We start from the raw sequence: 24104 nt of genomic DNA, 5'->3' as shown, positions 1-24104 counted from the left end.
CGTTTGATACGAAACTTCATCACTCTATGATATCATATTTTATAATATAGTATACATAACACACACGTAGATGTTAAAATCTTCTAAATCGAAAATATACATAAAATACTTCTCTGAAAAAAATGTCACCCCCCAAAGATCGATGAGAGCCACCTCTCTTGGAAAGGTCCCTATCACTGAATCTATCTAATTTGAAAAGACTGCTTTCCATTTTATGAACGCAGATGCAATTAAGGTTGAGTTCTCGCTATCTTGAGGCTGCCATTAACTCATTTTTTTAAAACAAGGTGAAGCTTGAATCTCACCTGTTTTGACAATTGGATCTACGTGAAGATAATACTCTGCCCGTAGAGTCTCGTTAACCTGGACATCGAGATGCCCACTATTTTTTACTCATATGTCATTGGAGAATGACCTGAGACAAAATTCATACTTAATGAATGACCATAACCTGGAAAACAAGAAAATTGTCCGTGTCTAACCAAGACAAGGATGTTGACTATGAGTCAACTCTTTCTTTTACATTTCCATTGAGATTAGTTTTACAAAATAAATACATGAAGAGGAAATAATTGAAGCTTGAGCCTGTGGATGAAAGAAACAAGAAAAGATCACAAACTCAAACCAAACCTAATAAAAACTAACAATAAAAAAAATGAATAAAACGAACATATCAGCTATACACACAAATTAGCGGTCATTGTAGTCGAATCAGGCCTAGTGGCAAAGCCTAAGCTGCAATATCATTAGAAGGCAGCCAAGTAAACTAACTTGCTATCTCATCCGTGCTAATCATCCAGGACACAGCTGAAATTGTTAGAATCTTGTTCGGAAAAATTCTTGAATGATCTTAATCTGGAGGAGTCCGAGAACTTAAAGTTTTCTCGAATGTGAAATGTACCAAGAATTTTAACGAGTATAACCAGTGTTTCTTCAAAATCTTGAATGATCTAAATCAAGGACGTTTCAAGAATTTTGACGAGCTGGGTAGATTAGTATTTCTTGATAATCCTACATTAAAATTATGTAGAACTCACATAAAATTTGATATTTTCCATTTGACGGGGAGCTTTTCCCCACATGATCCGATCCCGATTCTTGATACCAAAAAAACACCGATGCACCATTTCTCATAGCTTATGTTTCATCTGCAGTATATGAGTCCTAAGGCTGTGCTCTTCTACCTGCCCAGGCACAGTCAAGCTCATCAATTAGTGCAAAAATTACTGGAGTGCATCACAAATATAAACTTTATAGGAAGAAGGGACAAAGCCTTTCATGATGTCTGTTTGCTGAACATCTGAGATTTCTTATCATTATCCTTAATATTCTTATTGCCATAAAATCAATAGTGGGAAACTGGCACACGGCTGCTCAGCCGGAAGTGAGCTCAAAGGATGAAATTCAACCTCGACAGTTGAAAAAATGAGAAAACATAAGCTTTCTAACATTTTATCTTACATCAGAGAGAAGCTCTGAGTTGCTAACAAGGAAGAAAAATCAACTTCAGAACAATTATCACATGGCACTCCAAACTTCGCACAAGTCTCCATTAATACTCTTCAGTCTTGTCACACACACTCGCAATGAAGCCAATAAGAGGAATGGCAAAAGAACAAAACAAAATTTGATACCTCACAAAAGTTTATTTGTCCTCACCTGAAATGCAGCGGAAGAGCCCATAAGCGATTCATATTCATCAAGCAAAGCTCTTTCTTGTGCTGCTATATCAGCAAGTTCAGAAACCAAGTGATTCATCCCCTCCACCTATACATGCAATTGAAGTCTTAAAGGTTGTTGATCTTGAATATGCCACACATAAGTGCAATGAAAGTTATAATAGATATAATCAACTAAAAATCAAATTAATGTTAAGAGAATACAAGTGTGTGTAAACTGGGAGGCAAGGACTCAACAACACTTTCACTTCTATTTATCGACAACGCAAGAGATTAAAATAATACATATCCCAGAAGCCAATGAAAACAAGAATACTTTCGACTAATAGAAAAATTATGATGTAAAAAAACACCCGTGAAACCAAATAGTAACATAAAAGTAATTAATAGGGTACGCCAACCAGGTGATTGAATTCTCATATTCTCAACCTCCATTTAACCAGCTAGAAAAACAATTCTACGAAAAACTGCTGACGCTGTCTCTTTACCAAAAACCTAACCACATTTATGTTCAGGGGTGACTGTAACATTTAAACAACCAACTTATGTGTTATTTCGTTCATAACCCTAGTATGGTATTTAATAACAAGGTGATAGATACCATAAGGACTATATGCCCCAAAATTAAAGACATTGAGGTAATTCTAGCGTCAATATTATTGTGCATAAATAACTTAAGGTTACAATGTTGAAACACTTTCTTCTAAAGTTTCAACTCTTTTAATATTTAGGTAGCCATGTGTTGAAACATTTTGTCACAGAAAGAGCGTTCGAGCCAAAAGAGAGAAGTGTGTAATAATTTGCAAGGCAAAAAATTTTCTATCCCTATCCAGCTCGCTATCCTTCTAAAGTTGGTAGCTTCATTATATTAGCTTAGCGTAACTCAAATTAATTGATATATCATTTCTGATAAGGTCCCTCAGTTGCCCATCTAGAAAATGTGCCCTCTGATAGAAGATACAAGCTTGAACTTTACTATTTGTTGTCATAAATTCAACTTATGGTAGACCAACCGATTGGTTTTGCGGAGTAAGCTAAAGGAATAGCATGCAATAACATTCTCCCCCTCGTGTTAGCAAACGGTGGAATGTGATGGATACAAAAGCAGATTTCTCGGACCTTTGGAAGTATGGAACATAATGAAGATCCCATCGCCTGCATTACGTCCACAGCAGAGCATACAGCTGCTTTCATGGTCTCAATATCTCCCTAGAAAATATCTGATTAATTAAAGTTGGCCATCATTAAATTTAGCATCAAGGACTAAGCTGGATACCTTTGCTCCTCCAGTTACTGGAATGCGGATGGTGCTAGAGTGCAGATCTTGGATGGCTGCGGTCAATGAATTAGTATGATCTCTTTCAACTGAAGCCCACTCATTAAGACCAGTCAGCTGAGAGTTAAATTTCAGTTAGTGAACTTAGAAGCGGACAGTGTACTACAAATACTGGTCATGAGGCCAAACAAAATGCAGCTGTATGCATATTGTAGGAATACCACAATAAAAAAATACAACCAATTGGAAAAATTTGCTGGTTAATGTGAACAGAGGCGTGTATTAAAATGCTGACAATATATAATATGATCATGTGTGCATTTATCATCGGCCTAGCTGTTAAGGATAAGCTTGTAATTATCTGCATGATCATCTGTTGCAGCCACTGAAATAACTGACAATCTCATTTTACAAACTTTACAATCCATCGTTATCGGAAATTTCTCTCCTCCATCCACTCCATGAGATATTTCTTATCAATGAAACTCGTCTCTGTCAGACCATAGTTCTATGTAATAACATCATGTGACCCAAACGAAAAACCCACAGGAAATCCCTAGTTGAATGATGCAGAGATGCTTTGAAATTAATAAACATACAACAGTCATTAGAACTGATATTATGCTTGAAGAAAGCCCAAAGATGTCACCAAATAGCAATTTCACTACAGTACAGAGGGTTAAAGTCACATGTCCCAAATTAATTTTTCTCGTCCTTCCATCACTGTCAAAAATAAATTATCTTGCTCTAGGAAATTTGTCGTATTTGTAACTCAATATGATTTTGCAGATAAAGCTTGAGGTATATATATTGTGCTTCTAGAAACTAATCCATAAAGAGCAAGAGGCATTTGAAAGCAAACTACATTGATTAAGAAAATGTCCGGTAAAGGCTAAAGCAGAATAGGTTAACTTGTAAGCAGTCAAGCATCTTAAGAAGTAGAGATTGATTACATTATTGTTCAAAACTGAGTAAATCTTCAACTGGAGGTTCAGCTGCTGGAGATCAATCCTTTTCGCTACTACCGAGTCTAGCATATCTACAGTTGTCCTCCACACACTATACAGCATATCCTGAATCATCAAATCAACTCATGTGCGTATAAATGGATAAAAATGTGTTTGATTTAAAGAAGAAGGAAAAAACAACACATCCGCCATCACAATTTAATTTAGCTCATAAATTTCAGATTTATAGCTAATATCTAAGAGAAAAGGAATTAGCAATAAAATATGCTTATGAGGAGAAAAGAAATCTTGTACATAAAATGTCACAACACAGGAGATAAGAAATCTTGTGCATATAATGTCACAATCAACACTTCAGTAATTGCACATAAAGAGAAGAATAAAAATTTTAACTTAAAAATGGATATTAGAAAATATCAAAATAAGATATTATATGAGGCACGCTAAAGTTTCAGTTGATAGTCTCAAACCTCTGCTTTTACTTTTTGAGAATGCAATGCAGCATCAGTTCGGGCGTTTGCATATCGCCATTGCAAGTGTCTATTATATAACAAGCGCAACTGATGAACATCTTCAATGTGATTTGCAGCTTTCTTTCCTTTCTTAACATCGACCATGAAACTAAGAACAGAAGCAGAACTCTGAGGTTGTCTGGATGGGCTGGATGGTCTAGCCTGAGAAGGACTTGGTGCCCTAGAAGGATTGGTACCCTTAGTTCTAGATGGACTAACCCCTCTAAAAGAGGGCGAGGGGGATGGAGGGCGTGACCTAGGATTTGTCACTGACTGAGCTTTAGTTGCTGAATTCAACAATAGTGTTCTATCTGATGAGCTTGAAGAGCCGAACTTTTGTTTACTCAGGGAACTGGCATCAATTGAACATCTATTTCCACTATCATCACTGCATAATAGCATTAACAAATCACTGGAAGATTTTTGTAAAGGTTTGCTTGCCCCATCCAAAGATAACCTCCGAAGGGAAGTCACACCCGTACCTGAATGGGGTAAAGATGAATTTCTGTTAATTCTATCCGGCAGATCAATGCTTCTATTCAAAGTACCGGAAGACACTTTTCCACCGATTCTGCTAGGCCATCGATGCTGATCGACTATGCGAGTATGTAGGGTATCAACGGGTTTAGAGTTCTCGGATTTATCATAATTCTTTCCTTTCATTGGACTGCTCTTCCTCTCCGGTGCGGGCTTTCTTGAAGCAGGTGTTGTTTCAGCTTGTCTACGAGTTATATTAGATGATGGTCTCAGAGTACGATCGGTGAGAGTATGAGATACTGGCTTTTCTTTCTTGCTAGTAGGAACAGAGACTGTATCAGATTGAAAAGAAACACTGAGACTCCGCATTGTAGATGGCCATAAAGACTCTGGCAATCTACTGCCCACTACTTTTTTTGACGCCAATAGCATTTCTGCAGATGTATCCTGCATTGGTGTTGATGGAGTTGGACTGGGTGGTGATGATGGTCTAGAGGGGCGTTTTCTTTCAGCTGAAATAGCTCTTTTTGGTGCCAATACAGTTGAGGTTGGTGATGTTCTACTGGTATTAGGTGAAGGGCAGCGTTTTGGTCCATTGGCTGCAGAGAGTGTAGGTGACCTATACCTAGAACTAACTTCTCTGGTTCGAGAGAGATGGGTGGTTTTATTCTTGTGATCAGCAGGAACTGGTGGTTGTCTCGATGTCTCTGTTGTAGATTGTGTCTGCAGTGCTTCTGATTCACATACATCCATAAATGCACCACATTGATGTCCCGTTTCATACACTATTCACCACTATAAACATATTTTCAATAGGCTTTAACTTAACCCAGTTAATCAATTCTTACTTGCACCAATCGCAATACAGGATCTCCTTCCCCAAACTGAAAATCTGCCACCACAGATGGGAAAATTAGAAAAGAAAGGAATCATGAATGATAAAAAGGAAAAGATGCACAAAAGAATATATCTTTACAGACACCCAGATCTCAATGAAGCTGAACTAGAAAATTTCAATCAACAAAGCTTTTAGAACCATCCAACATGGCCCAAATCCAGACAGATCGCAGACCAAAGCAACAGTATTAAGAGGATACCAAATGAAATGAAAAAAGGGGTGGAAGTAAAAATCACAATATAAGAAGAAAATACAGTAACTTTAGCCATCCCCTCCGTGAATTGTGGAAGAGTGGGAGAAGAATGGGGGCAGAAAAGTAGTATAGAAAATGGGAGGGTGTAGGTAGGATAAGAAAGCCCTCTCTTTCTTTCACTCTTGCCATTTATATTTTATTTCCCTTTGTTCATGGTCCCCAGCCTTTTGTCCCCTCCCCCCTCACGGGAATGCCATGGTTGGTTGAATTGGAACTGCGTTTACAACAACTCACAGGCACATACACACGCAACACGCACACATTCAGTAAAGAAACTCACATTTAATAATAGAGTTCTCTGCCCCTCTGTGCGTTCGTCCTTCCCACAACCAACTTTTCCTGAAAGGAATTTAGTGAAAATGATATCTTTAACCACTCTGTCAACAGCATTGCCAGATTAGTTGCGTGAATACGTCTTACTTTTTCATAATTACATTAAAGCAAAAATGAATTCCTGAGAAGCCATAGTTAAATCAAAATGAATGTTCAGGAAATATTAAAAACAAGCCGAGTGGAAAAACGGTTCAGATTAACTACAGATACCCAGAAACCCAGACAAGAAGGCCACGTGCAATTAGAGCTCGTTGTCCTTCCCCATGAACTTACTGTACCATTATTACACATACCAACAAAAAAAGATTAACAATTTAATCACTATTAGCCACTAATAAACATGAATCAAGCATCATTAGGTGAAAAAATATGTTCTGTTATATACATAAATGTCGGCGAATAAAGGCAGAAAATTTTTTGCGTTAACGATTCCATGTACTGATTATCTGCCTTCATCTCTCTTTATTTTTTACTGAGCTTTTCAAGCATCTGTAGATTTCAAGTATAATCTTCGTAAAATAACATTCACAAACTTAATAATAAAAATAAATAGCAATCATTATCATAATCGAAGTCGGTGAATTACGTAAGATTTATTCAGATTCTCCGAAATCCTGCAAGCCTGTAAGCGGAATTTAATATTCCAACAGAATTTTCTCACATTTCTACTCGAAAAAATTTATAAGTCAACAATCCAAAGTACATCATACGCAACGATCCGAATTCAAACCAGTGCTGCACGCCGAGAAAATCAATTATATTCTTATAAAATCGCAAATTTTCATGAAAATTAAACCAAAAACATTATAATAATATATATGATGAACGTACCTGAGTTTTCCGGCGACGAAGATCAGTGATCAAGAAAGTTCGAAAATTTCGTAAACCATAAATCAACCCAAGTTTTTTCACAATATATTAAAAATGGATTAAACAAATTATATTATAATACGAAAATAAATAAAATAAATTGCAAGGAGAAAAATTCAAAACGAGAGTTTGTGCTGCGGCACGTTTTGAGAGAGCGATCGTGGAGACGGCGGTTGAGTTCGCGCCACATTATTGTTTATTATATATTTAATTGAGACAACTAAGTTAATTTTTTTTGTCTAATGTTAAAATTATGAGTTTTATTAAAAAAAATTATGAAATTTGTGTAACAACTGACTAAATATATGATGTTTTGTAGAATGAGCGCTTCTTGTTTTACGCAAGATTTTAGTTGATGATAATTATACAATTCAAATATTTTAAATTGTATAGCAGTCAAAGTACAGCGGTTCAATCGATCTCTCATCAAGAATAATTATTGCACTCTAACAATCTACATCTCAATAATTATATTCCTTACAATCAATGAGAATCGAACTCGTGACATCGGCTTAGATTTCAATTGTAGGATCAAACGTTTGTCGCTTTACTAAAAATGATAGTAAGTGATACAACCTAAATCTTTTAAAATGTATGACAGCTCAAACATCAAGATTCGATCGTTCTCCCAATAACGACAGTTATTGTATCTAATAAATATATTTTTTCATTTTATCAAAAGAAATAATCGATAGTAATTGAACAATTTAAATATTTTAAAATTTATATTAATCCAAATATCATGATTTAATTTCTCTTGATCGCTTTCCAAAGACATTGTAAAGCAAATTAATTACTATTTGAAAAGTATCGAAAACAGACAAAGTAAATTATAGTCGTCAATAGTTTATTTGAATATCAAAGAATAATAGTAGCAAAGTTGTAAATTATAAGTTGACTTGAATATGTCAAAAACTGCATGATTAATATTCAAGCTTCGAGAATAAACTGGAAAATGACATTTCATATCTATTTTTATTTTATTTTAATTAATTTTGGAGAGGGGGTTGTTTTATTTATTTATTTCACAAACCATTAATAGATAAATAATCATATTTGGTAGCATATATATTAGAAAAAGATGATAAATAGAAATATTAGCACAAAACATAAACATTGTCTATGTTTATATTTCAGTTGATTATTTTACCTGCAAAATAATTATCGAACCTTTCATATTTTACCATATTTTTAAGATTTTCAGACACATCATTTAATCACTGCCATGATTTATTTCTATTATTGGAATGATTGGATTATTTTCACGACTGATCATATCAGCTGATGATTTGAACAAAAAAAATATTTTTAAAAAATTTTGAGATTTTATTTTGTGAATTTATTATATGTTTTCAAGTTTTTTTTGGCAAAAAAATAAAATTATACTATTTTTATTTTGATTTAAAAATATGTTTTAATTTGCACATGATTATGAAACCAAAAGTAAAACAACAATTGATAGTAGAATTAGTTGGAATATAAGTTATCTTCTTAATTACACAATTTTTTTTTTAATTTTTTACATGTACTCCTTTTCACACCATTACCACCTTACACCAAAGATAAGACAAGTTTTAGGGATATAACTCGTCAAGTCAAGACGTTTCTTCGAGACAAAATTTGCCCACCTGATGAAAAATTTCTGGATACTCCCTTGAACATACTCAACCGAGAAGATGTTGGTAGAGAAAATTGAACTCATAATTACAGATTAAATGTTCACCTACTCTATCAACTCGAACATTTCTTGATGATTTGGTTAAACTTTTTTATTTGAGTTGTATCCAATATCGACCAAACATCATAGTTCATAGTAGGCAAATTAATGTTTTTCGAGGATATTATATATATATATATATAACGTGAAAAAATTTAATTAATTAATTTAACCATAAAGTTGAGTGGCTAAAAGTCTAAAGCATGTATGATATATTTTAATTGCTTAATAAAAGGTTGAAGAGTAAAGTGTGAATATTTAATGGAGAAGATGGATATTTATGTGGTGGGCAAACTTATGTGCCAAATAACACGCAACAAGATCATTCCATCATGCCTTGGCATGTTCTTCACTTAGTTTTATTGGGTTTTTTTTTCCTGCCAAGAAGAACAAAGCTGTAAAGATGAAAAGGCAATTGATCAAATTTTTTAAAAATTCCATTCAGTGCCATTTTTTTTAAGTTAATAGTTCATGGCCAATAAATTATAATACTTTAATTTGCAGGGTTTATTAGTTAAATTCTTGATTGAAATTTTTTTTGTTGATGATGACCTACTTGTTAGCTTGGTGGGTTTAGTGCTTTTTGAGGACAAATATATGTATTAGGATATATGATAATTTCGTGTGGGGTTTGAATCTTTTGCGACAAAATCATTTACGATGATACTTGTCTTTGTCTTTAACTTATAATTTAAACTGCTCACGATTCTTGTCTTCTCGACTCGTTCGTGTTTTTTTCTCAAAATAAAATCATCTCTTTAACGTACATAAAAATAAATGTAACTTGTTAACATTTTTAACATCTAAAAAATAAATTTATAAAAACAACCATTCGTTCATCAGATCCTTCATCCTTCTTATATGTTACAACTACAAACTGAAATAACCATTAATACATCAGATCCTTCATCCTTTTATTCAGCTGAGTTTTCAATCAGGACAGCCTAGCAGACCGCGCTATGGATTCACCCAAGGTTGTTATTTACCTACCTATTTCCATCCTCTCGGAGAAACAAAGCCGCATACCTAACCAACATCGATGCACTCCATTTCCGTCTGTCATCCTGAATATCAAAATATTAGCAGCACACAATCGAATAAACTAGAAAAAAGACAGGGTTGGACGATAAATATATTCCTCGAATGGAAACATAAATTGTTAGAAAAAAATTATGGTTGGCTTATTATGTTTACGGTACCCTTTAACGCGTTTTTTAAAAATCTACTGTGACTCAAAGCTATTCAACCATCAAGGTTGATTAGGGTAGATGCAACGAGTAATATATCAGCTAATGAGCAACAAGCGAAATGACAATTCAGGAAACGGTAGTGAAGAATGACTTCAGTATTTGACAAATCCTGGTTTCGGGGCCTTTCCCATAATGGACTCTATATCATCAGTGTAGAGACCAAGATTTTTCGCTATGGCAAAACCGGCATGCATCCCATCAACTGCAGCACTCACTATTCCACCAGCAAATCCAGCTCCTTCTCCGATAGGATACATCCCTTTTAATGATGTGCTCTCCAAAGTATCACTTTTTCGAGTTATCTGGATGGGAGAGCTAGTTCTAGTCTGCGGCAACAAGAAACTCAGATCAAAACCTATTTTATGATGCGACGTGAACAGAAAACTATGACTAAATTAGCAATACCTCAACTCCATGAAGGAGTGCATTGTCTGAGACAAATCCTGGCAACTGCAAGCTCCAAAATAGTTTTAAAATATCAACAGTTGTATCTTAGAGTTTGATGAAAATTGAAAAGTGGTTCAAAATGAAGATAAAAAAATATGCAATAAAGGTGATCAATCAAAACCTCTTTGTCGAACATTAGAATTGCATTCTGCAAAGCTTCAGTAATTTCAATCGGAAATAATTCATGAAGACATGCCGGCTTCACACCCAAACGATAGCTAGATGGTGGCAACGATGTGCCTGCAAAGTAAACGAAGTTCAGTATAGTCCTTGAGAAGAAAGTTAAAGCCGCAGGAAACGAAAAAAAGAAGGCAAGGAGAAAACAAATTGTTCCACCTGATAATCGATGGTCCAGAAAATTGGTCACCTTTTGCACAGGAACCACAAAACTGCCACCACCCATCACAGCTGCTTTTCGCTCAAACATTCTCTAAAATAGTGCATGTAGAATCGTTTAAACAAGCTCACAAACAAAATGAGATATGGTTGCGAAAACAAAGAACAGTAATTGAGCTGCTAATAAAATCAAAAGGCAAAACTATGGTAATCTAACCAGAATCTAGTGCGATGACATCTTCGGAAGACTTGCAAACTTAGCACCAGATAAATTTACAAATAGAGAACGGGACTGAAGATAAAATTGTTCAAGAAACTTAAAGTACAGGTGAATATAAGCTAACATATGCAATACCAAAGTTACCTGAAATTGAACACCTGCTAGAGGACCATGGAAATTTAAAGCTTCCAAATCCTTTGAGGACACGGTCACTACAAGTGCTGCATTTGCCCACCTAGAGGAACGCCGAGAAAATGACATTCCATTGATGCAAATTTCCGATGGATCTGTAGAGGTGAGAACCACCTGCATGACATGTGCAATATAAATCCATTGAAGTGGCAAGAAATCAAGGCTTCAAAATAGATGAATACAAAAATTCAGCAATAGATATTTCCATTGGAGTGATCATTGAATGAACACGACATAGTCCACATTGATAATCCATGCAGCAAATGCTTGGGATCAGTGGATAACTTTTGGATGCCCGATGAAACTGTGAAGCTATAAAAATAGATGAAATAAAATATTGGGCAATACTGATACACACAAAGATTAAGCAAGCTGATGGAGAGAAAAAGCAAGGAGTGTTTGATGCTTACACATTTAATATTATTTGGAGAAAATACCGAAGCAAATTGTGGAGCATTTCATGCCTCATGTTCTTGAATTACAACAAGACTACAAGAGCACTTAAAAATAGGGCTCCCATCAATAATTCCTTATTGGATTTTCATGATCATAGAAACTGAAAAGATTGAGCTAGGAAAAAAATAAATATGATTTCATTCGAAAATTGACTTCATATGAAGAAAGAACTTTATAAATTTCGAAGGGGTGTCTCATGTCAAGTTATAGGCCAGCGACAATATAGGCTTGATTTGTAGTTCAGAGTTCAAAAGACGACAGAATTTGTGATGGACTAAATGGATGGTTGAGGATTTGGTTCTCATTTTCCGAAAGTTAGCATTCTTGTATTTATGATCTCCCCTTCAATATCAGTTTTGGTATGATGAGGCTGAACTTTGAAGAAGGCTACATTCATCGAGTATAAAAGCTTCTTTATAATCGGTGAGCAACTTTTATAGACTACTTGCTTAGGTAAGTAACCTGGGAAAGTGCTTGTTTGATTGTGGGTAAAGCTAGGAGAGTTAAATAAACCGAAGGATTACTACAACCAATTGGCCCAACCTGAACTGCATTGCATCTGGTGGATTTAATGTCTGATTGTTGATCTTGGGTTTGTTTAATTGAACACATAGGTCTGGTAGTTCATATTTCAGACTGCACCAAAATGCACATATTAATATATGTTTGTCCATATGTCTGCGCAATAACTTTTTCAAACAAATATAAGAATAATATTGAATCTACATTTTTTTTCTTACTTATATATCGAGTTAATTTATTTAGTGGTAGGTAATAATTTAGTTACATTTTTTAGGGATGTTGTTTCACGTGGTCGGCAGCACAAAATCTAAAAGAAAAAGAAGTGAATTGTCATATGTAGCCTCTACTTCTTCGAATGCTAAACTCTTTTTTTAGAATGATAATTTTCTGATTAACAGAAATGATAATGAACGGATGGAACTATAGGTAGCTAAATAAATAAGATGTAGAGGATTCTACCTGGCCACCTGGACACATGCAAAAGGAGTAACAACTGCGACCTGTTGCATCAAAGTTTGAGGTTGTATTCCTTTCTTTTGGAGTGACATACTCTGCAACCTGGTAATCTGCCACAGGTACTTTCCCTCGTCCTCTCTGAACCTCACCAGCCAATCCAGAATACTGAATATTGTAAAAATAAAATTCAGATTCAGTTGCTGTACCATTCAAGAACAATGGAAAAATTGCACAAGCACCCAAAACAAGTATAGCATAAATACTTGGTCAGAACCAGAGTAGTGTTAGCAGGGGAAAAACCTAGAAAATTAAGATTTGGATAACTGAGCACCAGAAACTGAAGTGCAAGGTAAATTCTAATGGAATTTTTGAAACCTTAATAGAAGAGTGTTTACAAGATTCTGTAAACATTAAACATTCAGGGCTTGTCTTTGTTTTCTAGAAATGTTTCCCTTCCCCCAAAATAAAAACAAACAGTATTATTCATGTTTTTCATCTTTTTCATTTCTCCCAACATAATCATTACTTCTAAATAAATGTTTATCATTTTGCAAAAATACTCTAGTATCATATCATAATCTAACAGAAAAAACACTATTTTACAATAATTTTATTTCACAATTTCTGACATGTTTCAAAATTTATAGAAATATTGTTCCAAATAAAACCAAACAGACAATTTATTTCCAATTTTTTTCCCCAAAATTCCCAACGTAATCATTACTTTTTTAATATTAAATTTGATCCAATTGTTTGCGCCTTTAGAGTAGAGCATGAAACTAGGGCTATGATTCTAGTGCACACCGAGGCATGCACCAGACTATCTTCAATCACAAGATTACCATAAGCAAATGGGACTTTGCACCAATTATGTTATTGAGCAAGCAAAAGTTAGAGTCTTATTTATTCAAAATTGCAATGGGAGATTCATGATTAGCCTTCTTCCCTTTCTTTCTCCTGTTTTTGTAACTGAGTGAACAAAATATTATTGAAATAGCATCCAAATTTATTCAAGCAGTTGGAAGTGCATATCCAAGGACGAAAACTGGGAAGCAGCAGTTAATTGATTTAAAATGTCCTCTAAAAGGATGGACATTTGAGTAAATGACCAACAGTAATTGAACAAGGCCAACCTGTTAAGTTAAAAGAATACCTGAATATCATCTATCAATTCTTGAGGGTGTTCTATCCGCAGGCCAACCTGTTAAGTTAAAAGAAAGTAAGAAAAATTACAATATATTTAAATATCTGTAGCAATGGTAGGTCAGCTGTGACACTAGATTGAGTCACTATTTTGCAGTGCAAGTCCAACAGAGCACTCTAATGGCAAAACTACAGCAGTTGAAAGTATCAGATAATAAACCAATTACTTTTATAACGATGAAGCACAGCTTTTTATTTACTCCATCAAAAAATATCTGCTCCGCATAGAAAGCATAAAAAACAACGGAGTGTTTTTTTATTTGTCATCTCCAAGTTCCATATCGATATATAACTACAGCGATTTAGTTCAGAAGTTCAACTAATTTTAACAGACCAATAAAAAAATATCACAGTATAGTTGCTCAAAGACCAAAACAAAACCAAAATGCTTTTAAGCTCACAGAAAATTCTTTCGGAACCACGTCAACATTGTGTGAAAGAAGCATTTGATAAGTGTCACGTGCAGAATGCCCGACTGCAAGAACAACCGCATCACATCCTAACTCCTCGCAACAGGACGCACCTTCTCTTGAATCAGACATTTTAACACCTACGACACATCCATCTTTCACCAGCAGATCATCTACTCTTGTCCCAAATCTAATAGTCACCTAAGCATATCGATTTAAGAGAACAAAAAAGATGAACAAGACGATTAACATACACTTGTAGCAACAAAAAAAACAACATGATCTAGTTACAGTTACCACATCCTATAATGGACTCACACCCAATTTCTGCAGATATAAACGAAAGCCTCGAAGAAGGGGAATCAATCTGTCAGTTCCCAGATGAGGTTTCCCATCAACCAATATGCTATATGGAGCTCCAAAATGAACCAATGTCTTCAGAACCTAAATATGTAAAAGAGATTTTAAAAAAAGGCCATCGATTAACAGCAGAAAGTGTCAAAATATGTACAGGAAAAGGTATTAGATGATGCCGTGAGAGACACTGACCGTGATAACACTACTGTTATTTCTTCCAATTCTTGTTACTAACTTTCCGTCACTCCAAGTACCTGCACCACCCTGTCACCCATAAGTTTTTTAATAAACGAACATCAGCAACAAAAGGAGGGAATATAGAAATTATGGTAATGAATAAGAACTAAAGATAGCAAAAAAGAAAACGTATAATAGTAAATGAAGCTTTTTATGCATCCGTATTTAAAATTAGAATACAACATAGATAAAAGAAGAAATAGAATAAATCTTATTTTCCACTTCACCATTGTTAGAATTAAATAGTAAATATACAGGACGAGGAGCATGACGAAACATAAGCTCACGTTAGTTAAGAAAACTGACAATAGGAGAAGGAACTGTCTTGTTCCCACAAATCATGTATGACCCAGTAAATGAGAGGCGCATATAACCACCATCCCACAAGTTTATCCTAATTTTCGAACATCCCGCAGTGACTTTCACAGACAAATGATAACTGAGAATTGAGAAACAGATTCACTTGAAAAATGGTTGTATCTAATTTAGAAACATATTTTATTTAAACACCAAATCATTATGAAGTCTTATTATTATTTATTTCACCATCGTTTTGTTTGTTTCTAGCATTTAACATAAAATTCAATAAGGTAAGTTTCATTTACTTACTCTGAAGCTTGTTGCACAATAATAATAAAACATAGATACTGGAAAAACCTTGAACAAGATCAAGATATGACCTCCCCGAAGCAAAAATTGCTTTCCAGTTGTAACTTTCTACGGACCACCAAAGCCCCAATGTCACGACCTCTTTGTTCTACAGCTTGCCCTCTTTCAACAAGTGTAACATCCGCACCAAGTTCACCAAGTACAAGAGCAGCAAACAAGCCTGAGGGACCACTACCAACAATTACTACTTTGGGTTTTTCAATTATAGTTTGTGTTTTAGCTTCCATTACGTGGTCTCTGTGAACAACTCCTGTAGAAGATGCAGCTTCATTCACCTTTCTGTTGTTGACTATTGTGCTCATTAAATCATCAAAAACACAGTCATCATGCAAAAACTCCAGATGGCCAATTTTTGGTTCCAGTTCAGAAATGAACTCCAAGGTACGAGGTTCCAAGCTAAGGAGTTTATTAACATCCATATGCACTGTGTACACAAACTTTGGCTCCTTCTGCAACTGAGGTTATTCAAAAAACAAGCATATGAGCAAATGTTTCTAGTAAACTGAAGGAACATGATGAAAATGACCATTTATCCTAAAAACAATTGTTCATCATCCCATCAACATACAGTTGGTCCCAAAATGACCAGGCAAAGAAAGTTATAAAAAGGAGTAAATAGTTTATTTTTGCTATTAAAAGTGCAACCAGTTTTTGCAAGTCTTTTTTATGATCTAGATTGTGATAGAACTGTGATGCCCTTGTTCTTGATTTGTTTCAAATTTGTAATACGGAGTACTTGTATCGAGAATAGCTGAGATGAAGCTGCTCAAAGCAAGCTCAGTTTGGTTCACACCTGAAATTTAGAACTGATGAAAAAAGGGAAAGTCTGACAACTTAGACAATAAGTTATCCAACAAAGAAATTATTCGGTATTGACTGAAAGCATCAAGAGCAGTTGCACGGCAAAGACAGTGCTTTCTCCCCACCAAACTATATGAATATCAGAAAAGACAAGATCCAGCACAGAGATTTGCTCATATTCGAAAAATAATATTTAAAGTTTTGGGTAAAATTAGTGCGATAGTTTAAGTGCAAAAAGGGTAAATAATTCCCCTACAAAAACAACAAGCTCAAGCCATACCAGAGAAAGTTGGGCGATGAATAAAATTATCCCAAGCAGATTTTTGAACATCAAAGAATTCCACCGATTCAAAACTATAGATAGTGAAGGTTTTTATAACTGAAATTTACATAGAACTTACAAATTTCAGCTGTCTGATTTAAGCATTCAAGGCTTAGCCTTCGAACTTTTACACACTCTTGCTTTTCCTTACAGTTCTATGTACCTTATTGCTTTGCATTACGCAAACAAAATTGCACGTTTGACCAAAACTTATTTACACAAACAAATTAATTCTTAGAGAATTAGTTCCACAATTTTAGCACAATTATCTGAATGGTAGTCAATCTAAGTTCTTTGTATTCAATTCAAGTTTTACCAATTCAAGAACCAAAGGTACTAAGACTGCGTGCCCAGAAGAGGCAATAACTTGGAAAAAATTCTTTTCAAATCAACCAAAGTTTTGAAATGGTCTGTTCATCCTCTGTATACAGTTGCCATCTTGTCACCGATCCTAACACGTAATTTATATCTATTTAAAAGTAAGCTTCCATACAAAGCACAGCAGAAACAAAACCAAAAGGACAGAGATAATGCACAGATGAAAACCAAAAATTCTCCCTATCCTGCTTTACACACCTTCCTCGCATCAAATGATTTTCTAATCACCGTGAATGCCTCTGCTGGCAACATTGACGCAACCTGAAAGATAAGGAAATCAAATAACCATCTAATCTTTACTGCATTTAAATAAACAAGTATAAAGTTTTACAAAAGTTTTCTGAGCACAAAGTTTAACGCCGCATGTTCTCCAACTTTGAACATATAAGCAAGGACTACCCAGGAATTTTTCTGGGCGGCAACTCAATGTACTTTCTCAGCGCAAACTTATGCATGTAAAATATACATGTATTATCAAATTTGAAACCCAGTGGTACTCAACAATGGCAGTAATTTTAAACCAATAAAACATAAAACTGGATACAACCTCATTCTTGACACAACTAAATAATATTCACCAAAACGTCAACTTCAATAACTAGATGTTAGGTTCCAATATTAATACCGGGAATTCAAGAACTTTGGCAATCTCTTGAAGCAGTGCCTCCGAAACCTCCCAGTGGTCCTTTCCGGGGTCTTCATGAACTGAAATTGCAAGGTTTGAAATCCTCCAAATTCCTTCAATTTTTCCTTTAACATCCGTTTGATTCTGTTGCTGTGGCATTAGCTTCTTTTTCTCAGATGGGTACCTCAATCTTCCAGTCCTTTTGGCTTTCTTTTCACTTCTTATTTGAATGAACTTCAGAAACTTGAAGGGTCTTTCGGCATATGGAAATGGGTATTCGGAGTTGGAAATTGGGAAGGAGAGATTCCTCAATGGAAAAGAGAGGCGACAGATTTCGAGCATAGCTGTAGCGTTCTCCGTGCTGATACAGTAGCTGGTTGGATATAGAAATATGTTGATTTGTTGGATAAATTAAACATTTTGCTTCGTAAATATAAATATTATTAAACTATATTATTTTTATTTTTGTATTTGAACGATTCTAAAATTAAATTTTATAATATAATATATTTAAGATATGAAATTAAATATCCGTTTAGCCAAATACTTGTAAAATTTATTAAAATGTTTATACAAAATTTTTATTAAAGATCTTAAAAGTTCTACAAAAGTTTTTTTTCCTGGAATAACACTTTTTATTATAAAAATATCACAAAAGTTCTCAAAAATATTCTTTAAAAAATATATTTGGAGGATAAATTTTTTTTGTATATATTATAATTTTTTAAAAGTATTTTCTACTGGTCAAGAAAATAGAAATTTTATATTCAAATCTTCTCCTCTCTTGTAATAAAGTTTTTTAAAAAAATTAATGGGAGAGAAAAAAAATTGACAAATCGAATATTTGAAAAGACTAAATTTGAAACATAAAATATGTTTTAATCTCGAAACAAATTTGAGAAACAAAATGCCAAAAAAAAAAAAAGATGAAAACAAAAAGTCTAAAATTACTTAAATATATCTTTACACATCTACATTAGTTCATACTTTATTATAAAGATTTTACTAATATTAACTTTGTCAAATATCAAATTCTCTTTTACAAATCTCATTCTCCATAATACAATTATTTTTTCTACAAAAACAAAATATAATAAAATTTTCATTCAAGTATTAATTTAAAAACATTGCTCGTCTTTAAGGATACGGAATTCAAAAAAAAAAAATTAAAATAAAATAAAAGGTAGGACATATTTGGAATTCTATGGAAATTTTGAGGTTTATTTATAAAATCCAAAATCAAAATCCAAAATCGCCCAATCTTGAAACCATAGCTTCTCCTGGTAAAATAAATAAAATCATACCTTCTGGTTGATCAATTGGAGTACAATGGGCAACACCTCTTCCATGCTCACCCAATACGATATTGAAGAAGTCCAAGAACACTGCAATCATGCCTGTAATCACCCATACTTCACTCTTGGTTTACAATATTTTCGCACTTTTTCTGTTTTAGATCTTTCTTATGCATATGGTGTCTAATGGGTCTGTTGTATTTTGAATGACAATTCCTAGAACACCGCAAAGAAATAATCTTGCTTATGTGGTAGATTTGTTGGGTTTTTATCCTCGCGCTTTCTCATGGGTCAACAGTAATTGGATTGGAATGATCTTGTTGGTCCAATGATTGTAGATTTATGGGTTTCTTTTCCATATACTTTCTCATAGTTTTGCAGTAGTTTACATGATAATGCGGAGAAAATTGCAAATAAATTCATGATTATCATTGTTTAGGAATCATTTTGTTTTCCCTACCAGTTTTTGGACAAAATTTATTGATCACTTTGCATGCTTAATAGTTTCGCAGCAGGAGATAGTGTCATTGTATCAGCGGTTCTGCCAGTTGGATCGGAATGGGGGAGGCTTCATCTCTGCCGAGGAGATCATGACTGTACCTGAATTCGCTGTTAATCCCCTCTCTCAGGTTATACGAACTGCCATATGGGAACCCTCTTTTTATCTTGTAGTTTCCTGTCTAGAATTCTCTATTCAAACTAATATGAGAAAAGAAACAAACGGATAATAGGGCAGAGGCACAAAATGTATGGTTATAAGTAGATTCAAGTTGTGAGGAACTTATGAAACCATTTGATGTTATACTATTGTTATGAGCATGTGTTGATTGGAACATGATTTTTACAAGATATTATAATTTTTCTGATGCTAGATGTGTTGTGTTAAGTCAATAATTGGGGGGAAATTCACGTTTTCTTTTAAAGGTAATGAATGTTTAAAGCTAAAACTGCTGGAACTGAGAGCCATGATACCACTTATTGATGATTGGATAGAATAATGAGGGCATCGACCGTGATCATATAGGACTTTAATTTAGGACCTAAATTGCCAATTTTGATCCTTCATTATGAATGCAAAAGTAATTAATAGCCATAGGAGCCCGATCTATAATTCATAAAAAAACATAGTTATTAAGTGCACCAAGGTGCATCAAAACGCCGATGGGTCTTGGAGCCTGAGGCACAAGACACAATGTGAGTTGTGCGTCTTTCAAATGTGTCCACGCACCAAGAGGTGATAGGATATATGTCATTGCAGTTCTCAATCAAATTCAAATATGATGAGTTAATTTCAAAATTAAAGAAACTCTCAAATATGAATCTCAAATTAAGAATTAAACTACTAAATTAAGATTATCAGGGATAATATGTTTCCACATGTTTGCGGTAAATATTTTTCCCTAAAATCAAATGTTCAGCCAATAAAGCCAAAATAATGTGTAAAGAGTTTAACAAAGTATGAAATTAATAATCTGAGTTATTAGTACAATGAAAATTTTAGATCTAACGATTTGCAAAAAAATTGAAAGTCATGCAAGAGAAAGAGCATAAATCAATCTAAAAATGCCTTAGAGATGGAAAATAAAACTCCTTGGAGCTTCCCACTAGTCCGAGGCTGGTAATTGTAGGGTGGTTGTGATATGATTCTTCAAATTCTATTCAATTTATGTGAGAAAAAAAAAATAAGTATCATGACAAGCAAGGGCGCTTTGCGTGCCTCAGGTAAGGCGTGCACCTCTTTGATGTGAGTGCGCACACGGCATTTTCAGGTGCATTGAATTGCACCCAGCGCCCCCTTAGCAACACGCCCAAATGACAGTAGACTGCCAGTTAGTCTACGAGTTCTTGCCTTGCATGTTTTTGCAACTAGATAAGATACTAGCATGTGCTAGTACTTCGTGGGAGCGAAAACTGTAATGGCTCCAAACCAGTTCTCTCTGATCATGTCCCTGTTGACTTGGCTGTTGTGGTTGTAGACTTTTCCATATGAAATATCTGCAAATTGCACGCTTATAAGACTGCCCTCCATGGTTTTTCTACAAGTGAGAAAACTAGCTACTAGGTGAAACAAAGTGAAAAGACCAAATTGAATATGTATGTACTTGACTTTATTAAAGTGAATCTGTTTTTTCATATTCATAAAAGTCATGCGTTGTTTCAATTATTAACCCTTTGTGTTCTCAGAGATTATTGAGGATGTTGGATGGACTTAATTTCAAAGAGTTTGTAGCATTCCTATCTGCTTTCAGTTCTCGAACAAGCTTGCAGCAAAAAGTCGAATGTAAGACTTACAAAATAGAAGATTTTGTATCACTCCCTTTTCATTAGTGTTTCCTTTTTTCCCCCTGTGGCTGACTTAGCATATAATTTCCTTTACCAGTTATTTTTAAGGTTTATGACTCGGATGGAAATGGAAAGGTTACTTTCAATGAAATGCTGGACATATTGCGGGATTTGACTGGTCAATTTATATCTGAACAACAGAGAGAGGTTAATCATCCTGCTGTGGTTACTTTTTATTGTATAGATAGATTAAGCGGCTTTCTACTATTGTCATCATCTAGTTTTTTTTTTTTTGCAAGGATATCTTCCTAACTTGTGGATAATCAAAATTTCTGAGCCCCCAGATCTTATAAGATAAATATCATTAAAAGTATAAAGCACAAAGCCTTGCTGTTAATACACAAAATCTTGCGCGCAGCTTTCTTTCAAATCAGAACAGTGCTTTTTGTCTTTATAAATTATAAGAAACTTTTTAAAGTTTTGTATCAAAATGTAATCTTGATGTTTTGGGCACATGTAAAGTTTTTTTAACTAGGCTTCTACTCCCTGGAAGAACAATCTATTAAGAACCCTTATTTGTTGGTTGGTATAGTCGAGTTATCTGAAGAAGGAAACGAAGCTGTTGAAATATGAAAAATATAGGATTGCTCATCATGCAGAAGTACTAGAACTGTCATTCGATATATGATGGTGTTTTTTCCCTTTTAATATTTTTGGTGGATTGTGTTCTCCTACTTGGCTTAATGGTTGATTGATGCTAATTCACATGATGCTGGTGCCATTTTCATACAGAAAGTTCTTACCCATGTTCTCGAGGAAGCAGGCTACACAAAGGATTCCTTGTTAGTTCAAGCTGATTTCGTGAAGGTAACATCTCTTCTTTGTCTCTTTTATGCTTCTCAAGAAATGTGGAGCCTTAAAAACCGTTTCTTGGTTAATGTATTAATAATATTTGGGTTTAATGGAGCAGTGCAACTGCAAAGTTTTCTTCTGGTAGTGTAATGTTGTAGGACAGTGGCTTAAAGCTGGCATTACTTGGTTGTGCTGTATCTCTCAACTTCTTTTAAAACGACCAAAAAAGCATGTGCCATTGGTATTTTTACTGTCTGCCCGGATCAAAATATATTCTGTCATGAATGAAATAATAGCTCATGAGAGTAAGTTTTGTTTAGATGATTCATAGGGGTAGGTGTGAGTCGAGCTCAAGCTCGTCAAGTCCTCGATCATCCATATGTGTGCAAATGGTCATTACTTTCATATAATTTTTAAATGCTTTAAGAAATTTTTTTTAAAAAAAATATTTTCCCCAAAAATTAGTTCATAATGTGTACACAACACCTTATGCAAAGCAATATATTAATATTAATGCCCTATAATATCCATAACGTATTCATGAGCTCGACATGAGCTCTTGTTTGATTCCTCAAGGCTTGGCTTCAGCTCTAGCCAGATTCTTAACTCGATACAGTCAATTGAGTTATGGAAAAGCTGAAAATTGCTTGTTTCAGTCTCCAAATCAGAACTGCTGCATCATGGACCATCAACGCAACCGATTTGTTCAAATTTTTAATCATGTCTTAATAGGCTATTTTTTGAATGCTCGTTATATAGTCGCCTTTTTTCACACGGGCTCACACCCGATTTTTCAAAGCCTGTGATTTCTGTATATCCAGATTCTTGGCAATTCTGACTTGAGGATGGAAGTCGAAGTTCCGGTAGATTAATCAGAGAAGATAAAGATGTCACCTTCAAACTTTTCCATCAATATTTGGCTCATTCCTGACTCGAATTACTTGTATAATCAAACATGTGATCCTTCAAACACTAATTGATGGTTCTTGTTCTTGATGTTGAAAATATGGGAAATGGATTCGTGGTTTGTGTCCAACTTAAAATCATGTTATGTGATGTTTATTTTATTTATTTTTAGATTTTTTTTTTTGGGTGGTTTCTTCCTACTGTCTTGCCCACTAAAGTAAGATGTCAAAAACTGGATAAATGAGTAGATGAAATGTGGGAAGATTTGAAGAAGATGCAACAACGCAGGATGGGAAGACATGTTACCAAGGAGTACTTGTCGCGACCCGGTCCTGGGCCAAATCAAACGAGATCATATATGATGTATTTTTTTCTCTAGTTACATGACTCAAATCGTATTCAACGGAAATTTATAATTGTTCGAGTTTTATTTTATTATATTTGTTTGTTTTCCTTCCACCACTTAGGATGATGGGATGATGACGGAACCATGAAGAAATTTTGATTGGAGGCGGATTCATTAATTGTCAATAAATATTTTTTATATGGTTTTTTAGGGAAAAAAACCTTGAAATTTATTTTTATTTTTTGAAATTTATTTTAAACAATATTAGATGAGTCGTCTTATACAAATTATAAAGATATACAAATTATAAGGGTTTTTTTAAAAAATAATTTAATTTTAAAAAAAAAATTCAAAAATAATGTAAAAAAAAAAAAACATTTCCGCGCTGCTCATGGGTGTAGCGTCCGCGCTTTGTGAGCACGGTCACTGGTCCACGTAAGCGACGGAATATATATAAAAACTGTCGCTAATTAATGACGGTCTAAAATTATAAACCGTCGCTAATTTTCGCGACGGTTTATTGGAATCAGCGACGGTTTACAAACTGTCGCTCATTGG

The 24104-nt window shown here is 34.4% G+C and overlaps 3 protein-coding genes across 12 annotated transcripts; 1 reads left to right on the top strand and 2 right to left on the bottom strand.

Annotated features, from left to right (window-relative positions):
• Window positions 1-495: 495 nt before the first annotated feature.
• Window positions 496-7436, bottom strand: LOC140971309 (AUGMIN subunit 8). Of its 9 annotated transcripts, XM_073433518.1 has the most exons (9): window positions 7228-7436; window positions 6983-7131; window positions 6344-6402; window positions 4394-5804; window positions 3909-4028; window positions 2956-3072; window positions 2799-2888; window positions 1660-1767; window positions 496-1184 (listed from the first exon to the last, which is right to left on the bottom strand). In XM_073433518.1, the coding sequence occupies exons 4-9, from the start codon at window positions 5663-5665 to the stop codon at window positions 1131-1133; spliced, it is 1761 nt and encodes a 586-aa protein (XP_073289619.1). In that variant the 5' UTR covers window positions 5666-5804; window positions 6344-6402; window positions 6983-7131; window positions 7228-7436; the 3' UTR covers window positions 496-1130. The 9 variants fall into 9 exon arrangements, 8 of the variants coding, with proteins under 8 accessions (XP_073289619.1, XP_073289617.1, XP_073289620.1 ...); XM_073433516.1 differs by lacking the exon at window positions 6983-7131; XM_073433519.1 differs by lacking the exon at window positions 7228-7436 and having other exon boundaries at window positions 6983-7171.
• A 2346-nt stretch (window positions 7437-9782) lies between these two features.
• Window positions 9783-18263, bottom strand: LOC140971307 (uncharacterized). Of its 2 annotated transcripts, XM_073433511.1 has the most exons (13): window positions 17865-18263; window positions 17438-17500; window positions 15750-16193; window positions 15025-15096; window positions 14794-14919; window positions 14467-14676; window positions 14016-14063; window positions 12866-13027; window positions 11381-11542; window positions 11017-11110; window positions 10802-10920; window positions 10639-10683; window positions 9787-10559 (listed from the first exon to the last, which is right to left on the bottom strand). In XM_073433511.1, exons 1-13 carry the CDS (start codon window positions 18204-18206, stop codon window positions 10326-10328), a joined length of 2121 nt encoding a protein of 706 aa, XP_073289612.1. In that variant the 5' UTR covers window positions 18207-18263; the 3' UTR covers window positions 9787-10325. The 2 variants fall into 2 exon arrangements, with proteins under 2 accessions (XP_073289613.1, XP_073289612.1); XM_073433512.1 differs by lacking the exon at window positions 14467-14676 and having other exon boundaries at window positions 9783-10559.
• An 823-nt stretch (window positions 18264-19086) lies between these two features.
• LOC140971311 (uncharacterized) lies at window positions 19087-23371 on the top strand. The gene is made up of 6 exons (XM_073433522.1): window positions 19087-19263; window positions 19664-19788; window positions 21344-21440; window positions 21540-21649; window positions 22235-22309; window positions 23116-23371. The coding sequence occupies exons 1-6, from the start codon at window positions 19194-19196 to the stop codon at window positions 23164-23166; spliced, it is 528 nt and encodes a 175-aa protein (XP_073289623.1). The 5' UTR covers window positions 19087-19193; the 3' UTR covers window positions 23167-23371.
• The last annotated feature ends 733 nt before the right edge of the window (window positions 23372-24104 follow it).

Source organism: Primulina huaijiensis, chromosome 2 (genome assembly GCF_012295235.1).
Source record: "Primulina huaijiensis isolate GDHJ02 chromosome 2, ASM1229523v2, whole genome shotgun sequence".
Classification (NCBI taxonomy): Eukaryota; Viridiplantae; Streptophyta; class Magnoliopsida; order Lamiales; family Gesneriaceae; genus Primulina; species Primulina huaijiensis.
Note: the sequence above shows the minus strand (reverse complement) of the source record. Positions and strands in the feature narration are given on the sequence as shown.

What these genes read in the sequence shown, in the direction of transcription:
- LOC140971309 (XM_073433514.1), bottom strand. Translation starts at nt 5,845, where the DNA reads ATGATTCCTTTCTTTTCTAATTTTCCCATCTGTGGTGGCAGATTTTCA. An exon ending in ACTCAGTTTTGAACAATAAT is followed by an intron (nt 3,073 to 3,908) that starts GTAATCAATCTC and finishes TTTAACTCTCAG; the next exon opens with CTGACTGGTCTTAATGAGTG. An exon ending in GCTCTTCCGCTGCATTTCAG is followed by an intron (nt 1,185 to 1,659) that starts GTGAGGACAAAT and finishes GTGCCTGGGCAG; the next exon opens with GTAGAAGAGCACAGCCTTAG.
- LOC140971311 (XM_073433522.1), top strand. Translation starts at nt 19,194, where the DNA reads ATGGGCAACACCTCTTCCATGCTCACCCAATACGATATTGAAGAAGTC. An exon ending in TATCTGAACAACAGAGAGAG is followed by an intron (nt 21,650 to 22,234) that starts GTTAATCATCCT and finishes ATTTTCATACAG; the next exon opens with AAAGTTCTTACCCATGTTCT. An exon ending in TTCAAGCTGATTTCGTGAAG is followed by an intron (nt 22,310 to 23,115) that starts GTAACATCTCTT and finishes CTGTATATCCAG; the next exon opens with ATTCTTGGCAATTCTGACTT.
- LOC140971307 (XM_073433511.1), bottom strand. Translation starts at nt 18,206, where the DNA reads ATGCTCGAAATCTGTCGCCTCTCTTTTCCATTGAGGAATCTCTCCTTC. An exon ending in AATCATTTGATGCGAGGAAG is followed by an intron (nt 16,194 to 17,437) that starts GTGTGTAAAGCA and finishes GAATAACCTCAG; the next exon opens with TTGCAGAAGGAGCCAAAGTT. An exon ending in TAGCAGGTGTTCAATTTCAG is followed by an intron (nt 11,111 to 11,380) that starts GTAACTTTGGTA and finishes GCACTATTTTAG; the next exon opens with AGAATGTTTGAGCGAAAAGC.